The following is a 25,588-nucleotide window of genomic DNA, read 5'->3' on the forward strand; positions in this document are numbered from 1 at the left end:
TAGGGACATGTGGCTCTCATTTTGCACTCATAAAAGGAAAGAGCAAGACAGAAGCTCAATACAATCCACCCTTTACTGTAAGGGTGGTGAGGCACTGGAATGGGTTGCCCAGGGAAGCTGTGAATGCTCCATCCCTGGTGGTGTTCAAGTCCAGGTTGGACAGAGCCTTGGGTGCCATGGTTTAGTGTGAGGTGTCCGTGCTCATGGCAGGGGGGCTGGAATGAGATGATCTTAAGGTCCTTTCCAACCCTAACTAGTCTATGATTCTATGATTGTAGTTATCCAAGCACATATTTCCAGCTTTTGACCATTCTGAGAAAGCAGTCCAACAAATTAACAGTTTTGCTGTAACCCTGCTCAGCATATGGTGCTGCCCTTCCAGAAAAGAAGTCTAAGGGTCTGGCACCATTCCAGGATAACTGAGAGGGTGCCCTTGCAGTAAAACATGACACATCAAAAGCAGGGTCAATTATTTGGTGTAGGAAAACCTGGGTGCGATCTCTTATAGACTGAATTAAAACTTTTCTATTTAAAAATAGAAAATTAATTACTGAAATATTTGTGGATATTGTTAAAAGGAAAAATGCGGAAGAAAATAAAAATCTTCTGCGAAGATTGTGGTTTTGTTTGAAAAGCTGGAGACTTAATTCTTGAAATAAAATGTCATGGAGAAACAAAAAAGGTAACAAATTGTAGTACATACAGCTACAGTTTCTAGGCTGGACTGCTGAAATCCTCACTCAGAGGTTTGGTTTTTCCTCAGAGCTGTCACTTGGACAATTTTAGGCCAAGAAAAAAAAAAAAAAAAAAGAAAGAAAAACCCCAAAAAAACCCAGCTGGTTAGGTGGGGAATCTCTCTTGATTTTCTTTCATCCTCACTTCCTTTCCAGCCTTAGCTGCTGGAAACTGCAAATCCATTCTTCTCAGATTAATGATTGATCCTCATCCTAAATCTCCACTTCAATATTAATAACCTCTCAGAAAACAATTAAAATTGATATATTGTTTGAGTGTGTGCTCAGGGAGAAAGAGAACAGGATAAATCTTCTATGAGCACAAAAAAAACCCCAACTCTATCATACTTTGAGGCCTGCTGATGCCTGCAGTAACATACAAAGGCCCTCCACAGTAACATATGCATCTCCCCATGCTTGCACAAGCATATGACTGGAGCAGTGAATGGGAAGGAGATAGGGCTTAGCAGCACAGAGGGAGAGTGGATAGTCCATCTCACCTTCGAACAAAAATCCTTCCATCACTGAGAGAGGGGACCTTTTCGTCAATTAGATAGAAGATCCTGCAGGAAGGAGAACAATTTCTAGCTTGACATTACCAGCAAGTGCAAACAGGCAGAGAGACCCCAGGCAGGTTTTCTGCTCAGAAACTATTTTTAATGCACAGAGGTGCCTGATGTGCTGAGGCTTTATGATGAATCATGAAGCCACATCATTCAGAATTGCTTATGTACCCAGTCAGTCTCCCTGAGAATTTTGCAGCCAATGTCTCTACTTTCTTCATGAATTATGGCAAGTAAAGAAGTTGTAAATGGAGACCAGTGACAAGTGGAGTTCCTCAGGGGTCAGTATCAGGACTGGTGCTGTTCAACATCTTTGTCAGTGACATGGAGAGTGGGATAGAGCACCCTAAGCAAGTTTGGTGACAACACCAAACTGTGTGGTGAGGTTGACACACTGGAGGGAAAGGATGGGATCCAGAGGTATCCTAACAGGCTGGAGAGGTGGTCCCATGTGAACCCCGTGAAATTCAACATGGCCAAGTGCAAGGTCCTACACCTGGGCTGAGGCAATCCCAAGCACAACTGCAGGCTGGGCAGAGACTGGCTTGAGAGCAGCCCTGAGGAGAAAGACGTGGGGCTGTTGGCTGACAAAACGCTATCTGCCCTGGTACATGTGTACATATTGATATTTAAGGATGCAGGTTTTTTAGAGAACCATCTCTGGCACACCGAGACAAACTTGAGAGTCATGCCTAGAGAAGAAGAGAACCATCCTTCTTTGGAGATAACTGACCAGCTTTTCCTAAATGAAACCAAACAACAGCAGGGCTTGAAAACTCACTTCAATTTTGCAGTGCACGACTTGCTGCATGCAGTCATGCAAGGGGATTGCTTTATGCAAAAGCAAAGCTCATTCCTAGAGGATTTAAACAATCACAGATTTCCTGGATGAAAGACACTCAACTGAATAACAACCTTATTTAAAGAGAAAACATGGCATGTTTGAGTACCTGAGCTGTCAACAAAACAAGAAGTAATCAAGAAGACACATGAAAATGATCTGAAATTAGCCACTGTTTATCTTTCTACAAAAAGGGAGAATTTTAAATCTAAAAATACAGACATAACCTAGCTTTAAAATCCAGTACCACACCCAGGGAAAACCTCAGTATGGATGTTGAACATCATTTAAAGAATGGGATTCTCTGCTTTCAAGAGACTGGGAGATTTACTCTATATCCTTATCAGGGCATACATATCATATCATGTCATGGTGATTAGCATCTTGCTTGATTAAAATCTTTAATTCCACTAGATTTAAAAGGGTAACTTGAGAGCCACTCAGACAAGAGCCCAAGGCTAGAGCTGATCACAAGCACAGAACAGCATGGTGCAGTTGCAGCACTTGTATCTGCTCCCCTCATTCTTCAGCATGTTGCAGCTAAATCATCTAGCCAAAATAGGTAAACAAGGGTGTGTGTCAGGTCAGCCAGCAAAATCTTTCAAGGCAATGGCTCTGCACTCATCATGGGAAAGAAGATAAAAACCCACTTTGGCTCTCCTTGACTATATAACATTTGGAAGTGAAAAATCAGTTGACTGCTTAAAACCTGGGATGATGCACACCATCTCAAACTATTCTTGAGCAAAATGTTTAATGTTTCATGTGGTTTGGAAATGGCTTAAATTCCCTGCTGAATTTTTCATGCCCATACACAATTTTGCCTTTATCCAAAAAAATCCCCTTTAATTATGTACTCTGCAGAAAATGCAGAAATTCGTCAGAAGGATTCCAGCCACATTTTCCCCCTCTTTTGTTTGTTGTTTTTCAGTTTGCTAGGGTCTCCATAAATTACCCTTACTTGGATATGCCCACCAAAGTTATCTGGACTTCACTGCTTGGGCTACTCATAGAAAATCAGCTCCACTTTTTCCCCCTCTTTCTCTCAATGTCTTTATTTTAATTGAGGAGAATGGGAAGAGACAATAGCACTGGGGAGGAGCTAAAAGGTTGAAAACTTTTGGACATACCCTGCTTTTCACCCTGATACATAATAGAGAGATGTTAATCTCCAGCAGCAGGGCTGCCATGGAGCAAACCCACTAGGCGAGCAGCCGTGAAGTAGTAAAGCCTGCAGAAGGCCAGTTCCCAGTGCAGGAGATACAACCGGAAAACAAGCATAATTAGAGCACAACAATGTGCCAGCTATTCTCGGAGGCAGAAAAGCCTCTCAGGAGCTATTGCAGGAGAGTGAAGCTAGGACAGCCCTCAGACCACTCTAATCCACATCACAGGCATCCCCAGGAACATAAAGCCATCCTCCTACATTCTGTCCTGCCGAGCAGCTCAGCCTAAAGATACTGTTCTCTGCTTTTGTTCTCTGAACACCTTCATTGTGCTGAGCATACATCTCCTAAGGTTTCAGGAACATTAACATAATCCACACACAAATATTATTCTAAAGAAGTGATTCCAATAGTTCTCCTATTTTTGGAGACACATCTTAGAAAAGCTTCCCTAATATACTGGAATGGGACCTATATTATTTCTTCATAAAAGGAATCCAACTTCTAGACTTCTAAATTCATTGCTAAGCAGTTCAGACTTCCTTTTATGCTGTAAGATTTCCTTCCCATAAGATGCAAGATATATTGCCTCAAGGGAAAAGCAGCTTTATGAAGAGGAAGCTATGTGTGCCAGAATTGTTCTCTTCCATTACTGGCAACATCCTTTCTCCCTCCCATTGTTTTAATAGAGCTGGTCACCAGAAGAACCTGTAGCAAAAATACCGATACCCTCAGCAGATCATCTACCGGCCAAGAGCCCCAAACAACATCTGCTCTTCTGCAGAGCCTTCTCGATGTCAGGAAAACATGTTTTCTGCGCATGCCCCATATGGAGTTCAGACAGAAACATGACTTTACTAATAGATTTACTTTCTGCTGTTCCCACCATAACAACATTTGAGGAATGGCTCACCAGTAATCTTCCACCTACATATTTTTGTATAACTTCACTGAATACAAGGATGAAGGAGGAAAAGGAAGAGAATACACATTCAGTAGCGATCAGCATTACAGGGAGGAAAAAAAAGTATTTAAAAAAAATCTGGTGACTGATGTTCCTACACGTGATCCCGAGAAATGTTCTCCACGTGCATACACATGCTTGCGTGTAGCCCAGACTCAGTTACACGCTTAAGTTCAAGTGCATGCTTAAATACTACATCCCACGGGCCTTCGGAAAGCATGTATCAAATTAGGCATTTGTTGAAATGCTTTGCTAAGCAAAAGGATCAGTTTATGTACTTTTCCCAAATACTCTGCTGAAATGAGGCTAATGGTTGCAGTGGTACCTCCCAGGAGGTCCCCAATTCTTCCCCGAAGCATTCATTTACCAGGATTTCACTCTTGCACATTCAGCTTTGGGGAATCAGTATGGGAAACTGGGACCAGAGAATGTGCAACACTAGAAATGACAGTATTACCAGAGGTAGCTAATGTAACCACAGATCCCTCCTACTGATTCAGATCTCACACACACCACCATGGCCACTAGCATCACTTCAATCTCTTAAAATCTCCTCTAAGGGGCACAACCTCCCCAAATTCAAGCAGAGGGAAATCCAGGGTTCCCCCAGATTAGAAACTACTTGATTTGGGACAAAAGGAATCTGCTGCCAGGAGGACTGAATGGAGTTACTGAAAATAAGAAAATATTCCTAGTGTTTCTGCACTCCTATCCCTGAAGTGATATGATCAAGAGGATTAATTTTAGACTATACAGTTTTAATGTGAAAAAAAATCTCACCAAACCCGAAGTTGCATCTTAGCTTTTAAGCAAAGACCAGATGGAAAGTCTATCATTAGAAATGCCAAAGGGAGAATACACTCAAAGTTCGCTCCAGGATGGAAAGGTCATTTCTAGTCATGCTTGTTTTAAATGTTCTCAGAAGCACTCAAGCTTTTTGTAATAAGATGGTTTTCTTTCAGTTTATCAACTTGACTTCCTCCAAAATAAAATAAAAAAAAACCTCCAAAACAAAACAAAAGTCACCAACAATACAAGACAGAAACTTTAAAGGCAGGCGCCAGCTCTCTTCTTCCTCTCCAGAGCAAAAGAGTCATTAAATTTTTAATGAATTATTGCTTAGATGACAAGAAATGCCACAAAAATGATCTGTTGATTCCACCCAGGGGTGTTTACTTAGAGCTTTATAGGGAGATTTATGAGACAACAGGCAACAGACAATGTGTCAATGAAGTCTGAGAAGCAATGCTTCACTTATCAGGTACTGATGTCGATGAAGAACACGTCAAGCTGATGAGAAATGCATCAGGCATCCCTACTGTGTTCCAAGCAATGTCCCAAACCCCCAGTGAAGACCATATGCCAGCTGATTGGTACAAATCCACCAACCCATTTGCACTACCATACAACTGGTTGTAAGATTTAGGAAGCTCACTCAGTAAGAGCCTCCCAGGGGCTAAATATGCCTTCTTAACTCTAGTAGCTCACATATGATGGCTAGGAGGCAGCAAAATTGACCAGTGATTTTCACCAGTTATTAGAGTACCCCAAGATAACACAGTGTTTACAGCTTCACTCCACTTGCTAACTCACAAGAGCTATAAACACACAGCTTCAACTGAGATTTCACAAGCCCCTAGTCTCCATGTGCCAGGAAGCCCCCTCCCCTTTAAGGTAAGCCCACATCTGAACTACAGTAAGTGAATAAGCCTGATGGGAAACAACCTACAAACCCTAACAGGAAAATATTTAATCAAAGACAGAAATCTCCATTCTCTTATTTTCCAACAAATGTAAAAAAGGCACACAGATATGACGATATAAAATTGGCATTTTCACAGTAAACACATCTGCATCCAGTTAGAGATTATTCCCAATAAGAACTGGAGCTACTGGCTGAAGCTGAAAGTGTTTTTTTCCTTGCAGGCTGTGCCTTTTGTCAGCTCAACTAGGCCAGTCCTTACAAGAAATATCTGGCTTCAGGTCTTCCTTGTGCATAAATAACAAACATATTTGCAAGGTCCAGACAGCTGTATTTATGTAAATCTGCTCAGAGGAACCATCGCTGACTTAATTTAGCGGCAATGGGTTGCACAAGTGTCAGAGGGAAACGTGACCTGCAGCACCGCTCAATGAGGGACAACCAAACAAAATCAAGATTTCACTCTCAAACAGAATGCTAAAACACTGGGATCAACAAACAAATGCTTTTTTGTTTCTTGGCCACTTGCAGATGGTGATTATTCCACATGAAATAATTAACAAACAAGGACAGAATCTTCCAAGCATTCTTTAGAAATCTTCCTTTCAAAACACACCCTTATTTTAATAATTTATCATTTGCAATAAAAAAGAAGAAAAACCAAGAAGGTAAGATATTTGAGACAGTCAAACCTTTTTTAGTCCCCACAAATAAGACATTTGCTTCCTTCCAACAGACTTGACTAATCGTTTTTCTAATCAATTTTTTTAATTGCAAAAAAAGATTTCACAATTAAATGCTTATAGAAGTAAGTCACATCTTCATGCTCCTTCTGATGCCTCATGAATTTTCCGGCTCCTCTCATACAAAGCTTTCATTACTCTGGGCATGACAGAGCCAGAACAGCTACAAGAGAAAGCTCCCATTTCAGCTCCATCCCAGTCACCGACCAAATGCTTAGAAACTTCTTTATCACTCTTAGATCACAGGGAAAAAGAATAAACAAGAAAAAATGAGTTTGAATCTTAAGATCACAACCACATTTGCTGGATAGGTTTGTTAGAAAAAAACAAACTCTGGACTTTGTGTAAACTAAGTGTATTTGGTCAGGAGATCAAACAGATAGGGAGCCTCACAACTCCTTTCCTGCAGCCTCACATTTGTAGTGACAACTGCACTTTCCACTGATGAAAAGTGACCTTTAGGCCCTGACATTTAGGCCCAGATTTCCCAACTTGTGTTACCTCTGCCTCCAGTTTCACAGGTGGAATTCATAGCGCTTTGAGTTTTAAATACTTGGCGACATCCATCAAACATGAGCCCATGTCGTACCCAACAGATTCTTAAAATGGAATATTCCCCCTCCAGAGACCCATGCCATGCTTGATGGTCAACTTACACAAGGTACTGGACGTGCCATATCTCTTGGGAAAATTAACATGCCAAGCGAAAGCTCATCTCTCAAAATAGTTACCCTGCTACCTTATTTCTCTTTTATTTGTTTCCCTACCGCAGTTACACAACACATTCTTGCTGGGGCAAAAGGGATCATTAGCAAAAGCACTTCTGGACACACACAAACAGGCAGTGCTAAATGTGCACCAGAAACAGGAAGATTAATAGTCTTCCCACATAAGAAGGCATAACAAGGCAAATGGATCCTCCATTAGCTTGTCTCAGTAATATCTCAGGAAAGCACCATATACTCAGAATGGAAACAGGGTGGTTCAGCAATAATTTGTTTAAAAAGTCCAAGTATGATTGTAGAGAAAGAGCTCAGCTGTGATGATGCATCACCTCTCTTGTCTTGCTAAATTTAAATTGACTTGCTAAATTTGAAGTATTTTCTGTCTGGCCAACAAGAGCAATTTACTGGCATGGAGAAATGTTTAAATATCAAGAGTCTTCAGGCTCAGTCAAACCAATCATTCCTGCAGCCCTCTCAAAGACTCTTGTCCCTACTGAGGGAAGTGAACGATTGAACAAAACACAGAGATCTGGCAGCTGGAGATCCAACAGCCCAATTCCCTCTGACTGCCACAAGGTCACCTCTCCTTCCTGAGGGCCTATGTCCCATTTTTTTCTGCACACAGGCTGAACACTTGGTGCACCAAGAGAAGTTGGTCAAGTATTCTCATGTTACAAACCCAACTGCCTTTTCTGCTGTAGGTAAAGGGTTACAGGCTCAAATTCTGAAGGACCACTGCTGGCAGGGACAGGTTAATAACAAAACTTCCATTCGGAGTTTAATCCAAATCTAAGGCATTGAATGGACTAAGCAGAAGATGAGGATTATACTGCAACACTTCATATATTACTGGTTACGACTGTGTGGTCTCAAGTCCATGCTGATACCAGAGGAAATGCAGGCCAGCTGTGATTTTACCCAGCTAACACTTCTTTCATGTGTTGCCTCATCTTTATAAATTCATTTTTACTTAAGACAGCTGTGTCAGACCTGAGCTCCCAGTGCAATCTTCCTTCTACACTTGCAGAATGAATTCAGTCAGCTAGGTCCCTTTTATGCTTGGTTATCACACGAGGTTACAAATGGCTCTGTTTGTACCCAGTTGATACAAAAAGTGATGTCAAAAATGTAACAGGAAGGAGGAAAGGAGCCAATTACAAAAGCAAGACGTGTGAGATAATCTTGGTCCCAGGACAATGAAGGCTGGCAATAAGGAACATCTCATCTATCTGTCAGCTGGGGTCATTCGAGGAGCATGCTGCTGAGAAGAAAGGTAACACCTTGAAAGACCAATGACAACTTTCCAGACCCGAACTATGCATCAGCCTCCCCTGCCCCTGCGCCTTCATTTCTAACATGACAGGAAGGTAAGACTGAACAACAGGAATTCAGTTTTCAAGAAGGCGCCTAATTGTACTGTAATTTAACAACCAATTAATGGTTTTGCAGAAGCTGCATGCTCCACCCGGGGGCCTGCCTGACAGTGTTGAGGAAGTGCATGGTGTTGACTTCCCAAACTGAATCACTTTTGTAAGCCCTGGGGTGATATTTGTAGAGTTTGGGGAAAATTTCCAGGAAACATCACTTACTGGCACTCACAAAAATACCAAGGAAACTCTTCAATTACTAAACTTTTAAGGAAGAAAGTCTTTCTTCTTTCTGAGAGGACAATAAAGCAGCAGTCTCTATGATTTGCTTGGAAGTAGTCACAATTAATACTGTTCTTTATCTCACTTTTCCCTGACAGTGGTAGATGTTGCTCCTAAGCTTTTAATTCTGTACAGCTGCAAGGCTAAGTTTGGTTTTTGTTGTTTTGTTTTTTTTTTCTCTCAACTGTCTTCTACTGATTATTTCCAGGATAAGACGCTGAAGTTAGCCTTATCTCTGAAAAATTTTGGTTTTAACACAGGTTGAACCCAAGCTCATGCTCACAGAGATTCCAGGTACAAGCAAACTAACCCAGGTACAAACAACAGCTCAACCACAGCAGCCCAGAGCTCAGCCTGAACCCCTTTACCCAACTGTCCAGTATCCTGATTTGGGAGAATGATTGCAGCCTTCATTAAACCACATGAATCTGCAAGTAAGTTTATTACTGGAAGTCAAGCTATCCCATGCAGAGGTGAGCCTAGTCCCTCTGCACAACCTGGACATGCCCTGGCATCACAGAGCAGACAAATGCAGATGAAGGGCACAAATTAGTAGCTGGATCATCCATTAAAAGCATCTGCTCCCCTCCACAGTTTCCTTTTGCAACAGTTGCAACACTTTCTTTTTGTCTCCTCAGAGCCAGGGACCAAACCAGGCTTTCAGAAACATTTCGTCCCTGCAATAGTTCTAAGGATGCAAGCACAAATCTGGGGGTGGCTCAAGCATTCTGGAGTATGTGCCTTTCCACTAAACACACATTTCTTTCTTGCTTAGGGAGGGTGGGCAGACTATTCCAGACATGGTCCCCTTCCCCTAAGCAGCATCGGGAAGGATGTAGACCTGCTGACCACAGAAGTGCATCTTACCGGAATAAAAAAAAAATAAAAATCTTTAAGAAGCACAAGACAGGACAGCACAAGCTTGTCCCCATCTCGCATACAAAGTGCAAATGAACAGCTTCCAGACTGCCCCCACCCCACCCCCCGAGCCCTGGGGCCAGTGTTGGCCAAAGTCTTTGAGAAGGCCTCAGAGATGTCCCCCTACATGTCTTACACAAACCAGAAGCTTGGAAGAGGACACAAAACGGAGGCAATGAGAGAAAGGCTGCTGGCACAGACTTGACCAGTACCTGCCCCATATGACCTCTTAGCTGGGCTGGCCCGGCACGGCTGCTAGGAGGGCACATCAGGTCCAGCTCTCTGTCAAGCTGTCAATCAGCATGGCACAAGTTCCATGACACTCATGGGACGTGACACCCCGTGCAATGCAGTGGAGACCCAACAAGTTTGTTTTGTACATGCCACTGCAGCATCGGCTGATACAGCAACGTGCTTTGGCTAGTACTGACATGGGAAGCATTCAAAGCACTCGTGCAGAGATAAGAGGCTCTCCTCATCTCTTGCCTGTGACATGCTGACCTTCGCTCCCTCCCTTCTTGCTAGCATTGTTAAAGGTAATACAAAAATCTGCCCCTTATTTTTTAAAATGTCTCTGTTTCAGAGGATTCCTCCTCTCCCCCCCCCCTCCACTTTTCTGAGGCCAATTAAAAAATAAAAGTTTACCAGGAAGACATCAAGAAAATAAAAAGTGTCTGATATCACTGGATGCAGCCTATAAGGATCTCGCACATAAAAGAGTTATGTCCCTGAGCACTTTCCAACAGACTTTCAGAAAATTTCATCTTTCTACTTCCCTGACTGGATAGTCTGTTTGAGTAATTCTCTCTTTCTCCTGGGGCTGGTTGCTAAGAGACGCGCTATTACTTCTCCCTCTCTTATGACCCGATTACTGTGATCAGCAAAGACAGCGTGCAGACAACAGCCTGACACGGCTCATACAAGAACATCGGGCTCGTTACAAAATGATGGACTGTATTAACACTCCACAGCCCATTCACTCGCTGTGGCCTTTGCAGAGTCTCCTGGCACAACTGGGGGCTTTTACTTCCCCAGCTTCTGAAGTGCACGCTCAAACATTTTAAATCGTAGGACTGGGAAAGGAGAAGAATGGACTTTTACCTCCTGTGTTTCACTGCCTGCCAGCCGGAGCAATGTTAATGGATCCTCATCGAGAAAACCTCTTTTCCTTACCCTTCCCGAGAAGTGGCCCAGGAACTATGACTATCCCTTTTCACACTCCTGCAAAAAACTTTGCAAATATATAACATGCTTCAGGTTAGCACATTCCCTTGAAGAGTATAGTAACACATTGTAAAGGTGATCTTGACAATTCAGGGGCTGAGAGGTAACCTGATCCTGTGAAGACCTGAGCTGGACTGCTCTGGATGAGGGAAGTGGATGGAAATGCACCCAGCTGCAGAGCATGGTGGTCTCAAGGAAGCCACTGGAATGCCCAATGTACTGGGTCCCTGGCAGAAGAGCTCTAGGTGATGGGGCCAGTAGGGAAGTCGGGAAACTTTGAGCTCAGATTGTAAGCCTGCACTGAGGAGTACCCAGGGCAAAAAGTTAATGTAACTTTATTTTGTTGATGCTGTTACCAAAAAGCAGGTCTCCTGCCAGCTGGTATAGCTCAGGATGGGGTGAGTCACCAGTCACAGAGACCATCAGCTTCCACTTCATAAGAATTGAACCCTTATTACACGTTCACTCTTTAAAACATAAATTTCAAACTTCTATAATTTCCAATATTAAGCCTACTTTTAAAAGATTGTGCTTACTAATACTGTTTTAGTACTGTTTTCCTACTCTTGAGGGCTCCCTCTCCTCCCATCAGCTTGCTCAGGGGCATCTCCGATGGCAGGAACCCCAGGCAGACCATCACATGACAGGTGCTCAGACTACACAAAGCCCAATGCCATTGCAGAATATCTAGAAAAGCCAGTTGCTAAACCTTTTCAAATGGATCTTGTAACAGAGGTGACCCAGATGCACGGGTCCTTCATCTTATTCCTCACCTCCATGGCATTTCCCATAAACTCAGTGCTTTGCAAAACAAATGCCAGTTCTCATGTCAGTGTGATTTCTACCAGCCAGCCCTTTATGTCAAGCTTAATGGTTTGGTCATATCTAGACTAAACCAAAATCTTTCCTTAGTCATTGTCATCACAGGAATTAAGAGTTGGAAGAGACTTCTAAGTCTTTTGCACTTCATAGGTCCTCAGACAGTTTGGGTAAATCCCCAGTGAAGCTCCTAGAGCATGCTTGCATGTTCTGCCATGGCTATGACTTTTCAGTGTGCGTGCTAGTTAAAGAAGATGACAGAAGGGGAATTTTTAGATAATGATGTCTGCTTATTAGGAATTAGACCTGATCCCTGCTCATCCCCTTCTGCATAAGCACCCTCCCCAGGACAGCCAGAATCACATGACTGTCAGTCCTACTCACAGACCCTCAGCTCATGCACTCAGTCCATCCCAAGACACTTTGCTTAGCAACAAGTATTTTGGGCCTTGTGTGTTTAGTCCAATTTGTAATTGTGTAGTGTTCGCTGCCAGAAATGCCTTCTCTTTGGCCACAAGTACAGTTTCTATGGCTTCAAGAATTGCTCATTCATTCTTCTAGCCTTTTATTAGACCAACCTGTAATAGAATTCAAAAGACATTTATTGGTTGCTCTGACTTAGCAACACTCTGGCAGAGTGAAAAAGCTTTAGGCAGAGAAAAGGAAAAATACACTTATAATCCTTTATTATAACAGTTAGTTTTCAGGGTGTAGAAGAGCCACATTGTTTGAACATGGGCAAAAAAAAATATTACTCGACTGTTAACTGTCATATAACAATTGTTATTATTTAACAAACTAGCATCTGGAGGATGTTAACATTTCAGATTAAAATAAAAGGGACAAGTGCTGCCTGCTTGAATTCAAGCTATTTCTGCATGAACATTGCTCTCTCGCTTTGACTGGGTACCACAGACTTTTAAAACTATATAGAGGACAAACAATGTTTTTTTGAAAGTAGTTTTGATCTAGTCGATGACAGATATTTGAAATTCGAGTTATAAAAAGATGGATTCTTTCCAAGCAAGTGTATGTCAGAACCGTCTTTTTTCTTTTTTCTCTTTTGCCCTTCACCTTTTTTTTTTTTCTTTTTGCCCTTTTTCTTTATTCTACCCAAACTGTTGTGGTTCACAGCACAGGCCAGTGCAAAGATGAATCACTATTCAATGTCTGAAATAATGAAGTGGAAAAATTAAATATAGTATCTCGGAAGAGCAGGCAGAGAGGAGGAAAAGAAAATGAGAAAAAATAGCATGGCAGAAAACCAAACCAAAAGCCCCCACCTGCTGGGAAGTGCAACGTTTGCTTTATCATACCAAATAACAGAGAAAATAGGAGCTCGCTCATCGAAATGAAAAACAAGGCTAAGCACTACTTCAAGTAGTTCCCAAATAAGAGACAATGTGTTCCAGAGCCTATGAAAGTTTAATATTTGTAATTCTAACAAAACATGGTCAGAATCGCTAATAAAACTTAGTGGCCTGACTTGACATTTTGCGAACTACAGATAAGTATACTGGTTCAACAATAATTTTTAGGCACCTGTTTTATGTGCATTTTTCCTGGTGCCATTATCTCAGGTGGTATTTCAAAAAAGAAAATGTTCATTCTGAGAGCAAAGCCAAGAGCAGAGTCCTACATATTTATTTCTATCAAGAAAAGAAGATGCGGACACTATTATCCAGGACAAGCAGTAAGAACTTTTGCGATGACTGCATTCAAAACAGAAGGACCTGCCCAGAGCCAGTTTATTTACACTGGTGAGAATGACAAGTGCTGATACTGGCCACTGGTCTGTGGACAACTGGGCAAAACTCCATGTCCACATGACTGATAAACTATCAAGTAGAGGGATGCTGCCCAGGCATAAAAGCACCAGTTTGGTCTCATGCTTCTTCAATACAGCTCGGCTTGCTTGGGGCAGTTTAAATCTGCTATTATAAAAATGAGAACCACCACTAATTTCCAACTGGTTTCATTTGGTTCTTAACCAACAGAGAAGAGGATGTCATTAGAGAGAAATCAATGGAGACTTCCGAAAGGCTGCTCCAAACTGGTTTGCAGCTACCCCTTAATGAGGGACCCCTGCCTTCCCGTTTGTTCTGCAGCATTTGGGGGCTTTGTTTGTGCTTTAAATGCTCTTGTGTAGAAGGTAGCAAAGCCACCACAAAGAGGCCTGGAGCTTCAAGTTCATTTTCACTGGCTGTAGTTTGTAAGAGCCTGTGGATGATGCAGTTCTGACACTAATGAATAAAGTATTGCTTCAACTGCTCAATTTCTTGTGCTCCATTCAGTGCAAGAAACGCATGAAGAATGGGAACAAGGATTAAGAAGACTTTAAAAGTTTATAATGTGTGCTTTAAAAAAGCTTTCTCTAAAAAACATCACTAACATGGGGACTGTGCTGAGGCAAGTCAGGATTATTTGCAACAGTAAAGTTATCTCCTTCTTCCCACTACATTTCTGATCTCCACAAGCTCAATCCTTAGAGGGATGGGACCACAGCATCCATGGCAATGATGGGATTAGAAAAGTCTCAGAGGACTCAGCCTTTTTTTTTTTTTTTTTTTTGCCCCATCACTTACACACTGATGCCTCTTCTGCAGAGCATCAATGATTTTCTTCAGCTGGTGGAGCAAGGCAGGAGGCAGAGACCAGCAGATCCCATTGGAAATACTTCGGTACTCCCAGGACTCAATTCAGCATCAAAATGACTGAATAACAAGATATTCCCATGCCTCATCTAGGCTACAGCAACAGTTTACGTGTATAACTCACAGCACATGCAAGAGAGTGAGCCACGATAAAAGACTAAAACGCATTATCTCATGTTAACATTGAACAAGGTGCACACAAACCACCACTGGAGTGTGGCTGAGACAGCTCGCTGCTCCTGCAGCCACCTTCCAACAATGAGCACAACACTGCAGAAGCTCACAAGAAGCCCCAAGGAGCAGGTATGCCAACTCTCTGCCTCTCAATCAACACACCTCCCATCAGCAAGGATTCCTTTTGCTTTGGTGCAGACCCAGCACAGACAACCACAAAAAACAAAAACAAACAAACAAAACCCCAAAACAAATCAAAACAAAAAAGACAAAAAAAATCCCCAAACCAATCAACCAGTCAGAAAAATACAAACCCGCAGAATCTCCCAAGTCAGCCTGAATTTATTCTTTCAGGGCTCTCGTCCAAGTAATGAATAGACTCTGGACCTGGTTAGCTTCTCTGAACTGTCAAAGACTGTAGAGCAGGGAACAGCAGAGCTAAAACACAGAGTGTCTAGTCCAATAAATCCATACCCAGGTTTTGAAAATTAGACTGAGCTACTGATAGCAGCTGCTGTAAACAAAACCCACTAGGTATATCTGCCTATAAAGAGAACAACAAACAGCCCGACCGTTCACAATCCTAGTCCCCTACAGACATAGCAGAATATAATTCATTAGTGCTCAAGAGCCTCCACACACAGGAAGAGGAGGAGCACATAGGGATAGCCAAGCCCTGGGAAACCTGGATCAGGTGGGTTCAAGCATTCACATTGATGTCAACCATGTAGCCTCACCCTGGAGCTGGTCCTGCTGTTATGCCTTGTCTCGTGAGTCACTTGCTTTGTCCTCCAACCAAAGTAAATGGAAAGAGATGGGTTTAAAAAGAATCCAAACAACAAAAAAACAACATTGTGAAAACCTCAAAGGCCTTCACATGAGCCTTGTTGTTCACCGTATCTGAAAGCCACCAAAGGAAAGGAAGGAGAAAGCAAGAACTTGCTTTGATTCCTGTCCTTTCATTTAGTTTCCATTATTAAATCCATATTAACTGCTGCTGCAGGTATTATGGTCATCAAGCAATGTCTGGCATTTCTCAGTAAGTGAGGATAGACTTGCTCCTCACCCTGCCACCCTTCAAATGATCACACATGATGGCAGAGGAGGCATATTCAACCTGCAGGGAGCTGCGGCAGAGCCCGTGAATGCTGGACTGGAAAGCCCAATCCTGCAACTCAGGGGACTTTGGGCAGCAGCCTCCCAGGGCTCACTAGTTGGGCTCCACCTGCATCAGCACAGTGTGTTTTCTCCTGGACTTGCACTGCTTCGTATCTGAGGAATTCCATTTGGAGGGGAAGGGGAAAGGCAAGGGGAAAAGAGGTTTTGAAGCTCTGAAAACTAGCTCAAAATTAAAAGTATCCAAACACTGCAAAGCTTGCCACTCACTATGCTCAAGCCATCTGATGGTCTAAAGGGCCCTAACTCAGGCTTTTCTAAGCAGCTCAGGCAGGGCATCACCCCCGGCACCATCCCAGTGCATATACCCCGCACTCCATCCCAGCTGCCCTGCCCCAGCAGCATTTGTTTCACAGCTGCCAGTTGTCCTCCGAGTGACACAGAGCCTGCAAACTCACACCAGCCCCATCACCACCAGACCCATGGCAGCATGCACAAAGTCAGTGGATCAACCATCACCAATCTCATTCTGTACCAGATGCCTCCTTAGTCTGCCCTGGAGGGTGAGACCCTGTTTTCCAGGACTAGGGGAAAAGAAGAAAAGGAAATCTGCTTCATCTGTAAGCCGTAAATCCTCTCCACCTTCCTGAGGCCAGCAGAGATGGGAACAGCCGTGTGGCAACACTTTCCCAAGGCCCCAGTTCTGTTGAAGATGTTGAAAGACCAATTTAAATGTCAAAGCTAGAGAGCCAGAGAGGAATATGTGGCAGGGAAAGGAGGTAGGGCATCCATAGAATCACAAAAAATTTGGAAGGGACTTTCAAAGATCACCTAATCCAATGCCCATGCCATTGTCAGGGACATCTGTCGCTAGATCAGGTTGATCAAAGCCTGTCTACCCTGACCTTTGGGGCATCCCATGATTTTAAAGAAAATGAAATTAATACTGTCTCCCCAGAAAAAGGTATTAATTTGCTTAAAAGATTTTCTGCTCAGTGAGTACAGAGAACAAGACCACACTTTCAGAGAGAGTCTGCTGAGGAACAGAGGGAGGAGGCAGGTAGCACCAAACACGTGAACATAGAGAAAGAAGCCAACTATAAGAAATAGACTGTCAGGACCCATGGCTGGATGATGTAACATATATATCAGGACCCTTCTCCTTCCAGCACAAAGAGAAGATGCTCTCAAACTCCAAATACATCCAGCTCCAACCGAGGATCATCCCTGGCCCCAGTTCTACACTTCCAGAGCCACTGCTCAAATGTCTGGACATCTAATTTTGATTTCCAGCCTAATTCACTAGCAGCTACACTTCCTTCCCATGCACACTTGTTTGTCTTGTAGAAAACCATCTTCCCCAAGCATAAACAGCTCTCCTCCCTCTGTGTGATGAATACAGAGCTGTGTAAGATGTCAGAAACCAGCATGTCCTGGGGACTGCAGTGTTCATGCCTCCTGGGATCAGGCAAGGTTAATCCCCCAGAAACTGTCACAGTGGGGAATGCTAACTGTAAATCCTCCAGAAACCCAGCCCAGACAACAGCACGTGGACGTCTGGTCCAGTGTTTGTAGGACCTATAAAAACACAGCTGTGCCTGCCTCTTCAGCTAGCTGAATGGCAGAGACCTGTGCAGAATGTTAATCAGAGCTGTGGTCTTACTGATCATTATTATTATTATTATTATCATTACTACTACTACTGCAGTCATACCTGGGGCCCTCCAAACAGAGCCTTGCAACAGCAAGACGGAATCTCTGCTTTGATAAGTTGAGAAATCTAGTTTGAAACAAGTTGCAGCAAGTCACCATGGCAAATAGCAAAGAGAGGGGCTCACAGCACTATGAAAATTGCTCATTTAGCTGGTCTAAACCATGCATGCCTTGAGTGCTTCCAGTCATAATAAAATGCTGCTGGTTTATAAACTGTTGGCTGCTGCAATTTCACCTTTTTTCATTCATTTAACCATTTCTTTTAAAGTTCCATTGAGTACCTTTTAATCAACACCTTCTGGCTGATTTCTGTGCAGATGTTAGAGGAAAAAAAATAATAAAATCAAAGTCAAGGTGAGACCAAAGAAATGCCTTTGGTGGGAGGCAGGAGGAGAGGGGTGTGCAGCCAATTCTCCACTGTACACAGAGTCTGCTCCACAGCCTGTAACTCCAGTGTGCTTTCAATGTGATCAAGAAATAAAACCACAAAATGTGATCAGCTGGGCAGATCTGCTACGTGCTAGCAACATACCTACAAAAAAAAAAAAAATAAAAATAATAATAACAAAAAGAAGAAGAAGAACAGAAATGCAAGGCCAGAGGATGCATTTTCCCAAACATTAAAAGCAATGAGCTGAAGAAATTAACGGGAAAGGAATTTGCTGACCTCCCAGAGAGATACCAAACACCATTCCTGCAGCCTCTGGTAGCAATGAACCAACTCCAGCGACATGGCTGGGGCAGGCAAGGCTGTGCCAGGCTCTGATATGCACAGATGCTTTCTGCCCCATTGCAGCCCTGGGACAGCACTTCCCAGGAGCAGTGCTGCTGCTTGCACTCATCTCTGGCAGAAGGATGCTGCACTGTGTGCTACCCACATGCTGGGCGGAAAGCCCACATGCCTCCAGTGAAGCAGCTCTGGTGGGACAGGAGGGATGAAAACACACCGAGGCAGAAGGGGATGCTGCAGCTCTTCCACCTACAGACTCACAGATAACCAGATGGGAAAGACCTGTGACCAACAGAGAACAAATTTAGGTAAAATGACTCACAGTGCCCCTTTATGCAGGGAACCAGTGGGGCATGGAGCTGTCTCTTAGGCTGAATTATTACTGCAAAAACAATGGAGGTAATGGGACAAAAAACCCAAACAATTAGGGAGCCTGGAGGAGAGAAGGGAGCCTTAGAAAGTGAATGAAGCATGGTGGACTAAATATTTTCTCACTGTCCCCTTCTTGCCTGCCAGATCCCAGAAGCTTCATATTCTCAGGGTTATATATGGCTGGGCTAATGGCTTTGCACCAGCTGCTGACACCTACCAGCAGCGTGTCACCTTGTGAAAGTGGATTAGCTTAAGCTGCAGGCAGGCTGTCGCATCACTAAGCCAGTCCCTGACCAGGTCTTGGCCAACCCTTAGCTCTTCCAGTCCTGTCAGATAACGATGGAATCTCCAAAAGCCCAGCATCAGACAAGGCAAGGGATTAGCACTGAAAAAGTCTCCCTGCGAGCTTCTAATGTCTTCTGTTTTATAAAAGACCTGGCAATGCTCTGCTGCTTGCAGGACCAGGTAGTCAGGGTTGCATGAGAAATATATGTGTGCCACATCTCCCCTTCTCAGCCTGCAGTCCCTGCTCTGTTCTTAAGGACAGCCTCCTTCCCCAAATGCCAAGAAACTAAGAATTTTTTAGATGGTGATAATGTTCCTAAGTCACATATAATCAGATCTACAATCATCAAAGCAGTGACAACTAACGCATACTGACATCTTTCATCAAAAAAAAAAAGCGGCTGATCAACAACGGTTTTCCTAGGACAACAAACCAACCCTAATGTCATTTTTCATTATTATTTTAAATTTTAAGAGAATTAGAAGAATAAGAAATTCTAATTAACTTGATGGTGACATTTTCACTGCACTTCAGAAATGGATTTTCTACTTTTTTAATTCCAAATGTCTTTCTCTTCCTCTTACTCGCTAAGTTTGTTACTGAAGGCAACAGAACAGGTGCATACGACTTCGCTTTTCCCTCCAACACATTTTCTTTTTTCGTTCTGAATTCTCCAAAGTTAGAGCTGCAGAGGAAAGAACTCGTCAGACTTTTCCAACTTTCCTACAAAATGTCCTTAACATTAGAAAATTGCTCAAGTTTGAGATTTAATATGCTCGTTTATTGTTCTTTCTCCTTTTCATAACTCTGTAATCTTCCTGAAAATGCATATGCTTTAAAAGGGGGAAAAAAAAAAACAAAACCACAAAAAAACAGATTATCTTACTGCACTCTACACTAAATAGGGAAAAGTGGTGATGGAATGAAGCAGAGCATCCAAAACCAAAAATCAAAAGGTTTGCCTGTTTTCTTGAATACAACCAAGATTTCATTTGTGGAGGGAGAGCAGAAGAGAGAAAGTTTTCCACCGATTTCTAACCACAGTAAATGACCAAGAAAAGGAAAGCGGCCACTCTGCTAAGACAGATACTACTATCCTAAAACCCTTGTCTTTCACCGTTTTGCTGCAGGAAGGTCCCATCACACACTCTCCACATTCAGCTAGGGGCATTCAACTGTCAGGTTTCGAGCTGCAAACCCCAGAGGCATCCCCAGCTGTGCTCCCTCCCTCCATATGTACATAAGCCAAGAACCCAACACCCACACTTGTTGCTTATGTGAAGAGAGGAGGACTTCTATAGCAGGGGGTCAAGGAAAGCTGAGACATGGTGGTTGTTCTCTTGACCTAACCACTCCAAAGGCTTTTGTGATGGCTACATAAACATCCTCAGCATTATTTCATATTCAAGAGTGTTCCATAGTAGAGGGAAAAGGTTAAAAAAAAACCTGAATCAAACCAGTAGGCTCCCACAAACAGATCAACAAAGAACACGTCAAGAACAGCCTATGTTAGCAGTCAGAATCAAACTGCTGTGGTTCCTTCCTAAAAATAATAAATACATACCATCACCTCCTGGTTGCTTGTATGGATTGTACTTTGGCTTGGGGGCAACGACAGGAGCAAACTTCTTTGGTGTCTGCTGGGTAGACACCGAGATGCTGGGAGTCCCAAAGGTGTGTGTGGTCTCCATCCTTGCAGTAATGTGACCAACAGGCTCGTTGGTACTCTTGGGTGGCAGCCAGGACGGGTGGGACATGGTTCAGATCTGAGAGAAGAGATGATGAGAGTCACAAGTATATTAGAAATTTAGGATGGGGAAATACAGTTGCAAACCTACTACTTTGCAGGTTTATAAAATCAAATCTATAAAACCCTTTAACATATTTAACTTGCACGCACTTCTCTTTAAACATATTGGTCCTAATGTATAGAAATTAAAATATAAACTTGTATTTTCTTCCCCAGTAGGTCAGAATTCCTGATCAGGTTATTGGTGATACCTGCAAAACCATTGCTATTTTCATCCTCAAACCAAAATGGATACAGGCTGATACCCTGGAGAAGCCCATCAATCCTACCATCCATTCAGAACAGTAGTGATACATTTCCCTTTCACTGTTCAGCTTTTGTGAGTACATTAATATATAATAGTGCAGATGCTCTGGGGACAAGTGTAGTCACAGATAGGCACTTCCAAAATACACCTTTAGTACTTTTTAACATGTAATTTAGAATGAAAATCATAGCGATTTTCATTCAAACTTTTAAGAAACAGGTTTTCAAAAGCAGCTAATCATTCTTGATGCCTCCATTTCTGAATGCCCAGCTTAAGATATTTTAAAAGCATGTCAATTCTGAAAAAATGCCAGAATTCCACAACTGCTGACAACCAGGCTCCTTTTAGACATCTCAACTTGTGTAACAGAAAAGGGAGGCAGCCCAAATCATTACTTATTTATGAAAATCTTGGCTTTGGTCTCTTAAAAGCCTACATCACTTTTGAGAACTGGACTCAGATGCCACTGAAAATGTAACTCATAAAAAAACAAACCACCCTGTTCATTGCAATAAACATGTGCTTTTCTCTGCACACAAACCACACTTGCTGGGTAGCAGTGATGATGGTCCTACAGTACTATCAAGATGGTCCTACAGAGCTGGATTTGAGATGCGATGAAGAAATGAAGACACCACACAGGCAAAAGCCAATGCTTTTGAGCCCTCTGTCCCAGAATGGTTTGTGTTGGAAGGGACCTTAAAGCTTACCTAGTTCCAAACCCCTGCCACAGACAGGGACAGCTTCTACTAGACCAGGTTGCTCAAAGCCCCGTCCAGCCTTGAACACTGCAAGGGATGGGGCAGCCACAACTGCTCTGGACAACCTGTTCCAGTGTCTCACCACCCTCATAGTGAGGAACTTCTTCCTAGTATCTAATCTAAATCTCCCCTCTTTGAGCTTAAAGCCATTGCCCCTTGTCCTGTCAGTTTTGTCCATGCTCTGCTTTGGTGTTAGGACTCCTCAAGGCCATCGAAAACAGCAGGCACCTATGACCCAATCAGGAAAGATTTGTTTTGATCATGGAAAAGGATCAGTGCAAGCGACAGAACCAGGTCATGTAGCAGAGTGCCATTGCAGAAAAGCCCTTCCATCTGGGAACAACGGGACAATGCAGAGAGGCAACTGGATTTGCAAAGAGGTGGTCTGTAACTGCAGCAAGTGCAATATACCAGGGATGAGATGCAAGAGAGAGCTGTAGCTCTGCTGAGCATGGCAGCTAAGGGCTGTATTAGCTTGTGTGAACAATTTTCTGAGAAGAGGGGGAAGAGGAAAGGGGACAGAAGAAAGGTGAAGACCACCTTGGAGTGAAATCATTACCAAAGTCCACAATCCTACAACACTCTAACTATTCTGACACATCTCTGTGGTCACGCATGCAACCTTCTATTTGAATTGCTTCCAAAGCTGAGAAGTGCAGCCACATACAGTTCATTGAACGAGGCAGGAACGCAGCCACAGGCTCACTCCTAGTCTACCTGGGCATATTCTTGGTGCCGCACAGCTAAGACTTCTGTGTACACATGCTTCTCAGAGAAACAAACAACGAGCTCTTCAACCAGACCCCAGGATTATATGGAACACTTAGGCAAGAAGGCAGCATATCTGATAGCCTACCTACCTGATAGTCTAGACTGTCTGTCTAGAGAAAACAAAACAGAAATCACACTTCATTTCCCTTTTCTCCTAAGTTGGGCTCACAGATCACCAGAAAAGCTTACAAGAGTAAGCTGTTGGGACTTAGGAGCAGAGCTGTTTTGCCAGCTCATCCTGACTGGCAAAACATCTGCATCTTACATGCTTCATGGTGGAGCAAATTCAGTAAGTCCTTTATCAAAGAAGCAAATGAAATCTCTTGGGTATAAACCAGAAAAAGTAGTCCTGTGGGTTCCTGCATTTATAACCTTGTCCTAGCTATTTGCTGTTAGCAATGCTGAGTCAGTCTTGGGGAAAGGAGCAAGGTCTCCACATGGAATGTGCGGACAGTACCTCCAGCTAACAGCAATGACTGTTAAAACTGATGTATATGTATGTCTGCTTATTCCAGCCCAGTAAGTTCACTTCAGGTAACAGATTTCCTACTTGAGTCATTTCTACTTAAAGTCCCAATGTCTGACCCAAAACTAGCAGATAGACAACCTGCGGTCATCTTATACCTCCATCACTTCTTGTGTGGGAGAGGAACCAGTAAGTGCCAAACATTGGTTCTAACACTTGTGGCTCTTCCTCACTGTGCAGTCTGATCACTCAGTGTGCACACAGCACTTTAGCGATTCCTACCACTGGAAGGTGAGCCTGTTGCGCTAGACAGCTGATACCAGTGAAAGCTATCATGACTGGCTTTTAATGAGGCAAATGGGAGCATGGCAGAAGCACCCTGAAGATGGACAAGCATCCAGGACTGAGCTGCAATGACACGACTTTCTTCCCCTATATGACTGACGCCTGACCTTACATTAACACTGCTGAGCGTCATTCTGAAAGCAAGAAGTGAAATGCAGGTCTTCTCCACAGGGCTGGAGAGGAAACCAGCCACAACGGGTGAGGGCAAAAGGTACGCAAACCATGCTCCCACCACCTTGTGCTTCCCTCACCCACACCAGCCCTGATGGACCTAGAAAACACTGCCACTCGAGCAGCAAGATTCACCTACACTGCTGCCTCCTCCTCCCATGTCCTTCAGAAATGTAAAACACAGCAATAAAACTTAGGCAGCTATCTAGGTTTTAGGAGCAGAAAGCAATGAGGGCACTGAGCCTTAAGAGCTAAATATGACAACTCTGCACTCTGCAGAGTTATTACATTCAAAGATGACTATACCTTACCCATTGCTAAAAGCATCCTGGAGCTTTATTCTGACATGTTTTTTAGCCGCTGGCTTGACATCTCATATGAAAGAGCATCCTGCTGCATGAAACACCATCAGACCCTGGACATCACCTCCATATTAATTCAAAGCAAAATAAAAAACCTGGTATGGACCAGATTATTATCATTCCTGTCCTGGAAGCTCCCTAGTTGTTGCTTAAGCTCCCAGGTAACATGCCTTGGTCCCACTCAGCTCTCATGGTCTGTCAGGTTTATGGCAAGGATGGACTGAGTGACACACAAACCAAGAATATCTGCTTCAGTAGCCACGTTGCCCAGTGCTGGTGACAGCTGAAGATGATGTGAATCTCAAGGAATAAGTTTAAAAAGCAGACTCTTCTTATGGGCAGTTTGGGAGCATGAAGACCACACTACCATAGCTCAATTGCTTAATTGCTCACTATAATCTGGCACATAGGTCCTTCTCAGCTACCCTCTAATGCATTTGTTTTCATGGTGGTAGTATTTTCTAATTGTTTCCCCATTAGCCTTTTCTCTTTCTCATTCTCCTCCTCTCGTTTTCTGTTACGCATTTGCTGCCACTCGTTTTTGCTATCTGTGCCTTGACAATGTTTTCAGCAAGTTCCCTTTTCCTCATCTGTTCCAGCCCTATCTCTCTAGCCTCAATTAAATTTAGCCTAACTCCTTTGTGAGATCATAAAAAAAAAAGAAAATTAATCTCTTTTTAACAGCTGAAGCTAAACTTCTGGGTTTGCTGTTATTTCCTCCTTTCTTTCCCACCCCCATTTTTTTAACCTGTCAAAAGGCTAAGAGTAAGGCAAAATATAAAGGGCAGTGGCTTGTAGATGGGCACAGTGCCCCACTCTCTGCAAACCTGTCTATGGTGGAGCACCCTGGCTAATTCAGAGAAAGCCATTTGTGGTCCCTCATCACTCTTTGCAATATTGCCTGGTTTTCAATCAGAAGCTCCTTTGGAGAAAAACAGATGAACATTTTGTGATGCGAACAAGTAATCAAAACAGCACAGGGAAACTTGGGCTTATAACCAATCCTCTTACTCTAAAATTACTCTTACATATGGCACCGCCTCTGCATCATTGTGGTTCCTGCATTTGGATGAGAAACTTCAATAGGTAAAGGCTGTCCTTTTCTGGCTAGCCAGGAAACATGATCATCAAATGCATGTTTCACTTCTGTCTTTGAGGTGTTTCCTTCCAAAAAAAAACCTTATTTCTGCTGGTTATACAGCAAACAGTAATGTTTTTCAGAAGTTTCTAAGTACATGTGGGATGCGAGATTGCAGAAGTCAGTGGTCATAAGGATAAAGTCACTGGGAAACTGAGAGGAGAAAAAGAACAAACTGTATTGGATGATGCAGGCTTTAGCGAACCAAGGAATGGGTAAAACACAACAAAAGGAGCATCAAGATGGATGTGCTGGGGGAACACAAGAAGCAGGACAAAAAAAAACACCCCAGGAGCCTGCACACTGGCAGGGGCAATATGGTGAAGTGCATCTGCTCGCCTTGGCTGTTAGGGATGGAGCTGTTAGAATAGCTGCATTATCCACTTCTAAGGGTGACTATAGCAAGCTCCTCCTTGAAGGGTAA

General features: G+C 43.1%; 1 protein-coding gene and 1 long non-coding RNA gene across 15 annotated transcripts in view; one reads left to right on the top strand and one right to left on the bottom strand.

The window, feature by feature from the left end:
* Window positions 1-25,588, bottom strand: part of LPP (LIM domain containing preferred translocation partner in lipoma) — a 338,569-nt gene that overhangs the window by 188,275 nt on the left and 124,706 nt on the right. For all 14 annotated transcript variants that reach the window (XM_061452175.1, XM_061452168.1, XM_061452176.1 and 11 more), the window contains one exon: window positions 20,658-20,859. In XM_061452175.1, the coding sequence (XP_061308159.1) occupies window positions 20,658-20,850 (193 nt within the window). In that variant the 5' untranslated portion in view covers window positions 20,851-20,859. The remainder of the gene's footprint in view (window positions 1-20,657; window positions 20,860-25,588) is intronic.
* LOC133268696 (uncharacterized) lies at window positions 8,712-14,176 on the top strand. The gene is made up of 3 exons (XR_009743143.1): window positions 8,712-8,805; window positions 9,375-9,521; window positions 14,046-14,176. It is a non-coding gene; the product is annotated as an uncharacterized LOC133268696 (long non-coding RNA).

Source organism: Pezoporus flaviventris, unplaced genomic scaffold, assembly GCF_033815535.1.
Source record: "Pezoporus flaviventris isolate CSIRO_AGI_PZ_B2104156 unplaced genomic scaffold, CSIRO_AGI_Pfla_v1 ptg000013l, whole genome shotgun sequence".
In the NCBI taxonomy this organism is placed as follows: Eukaryota; Metazoa; Chordata; class Aves; order Psittaciformes; family Psittacidae; genus Pezoporus; species Pezoporus flaviventris.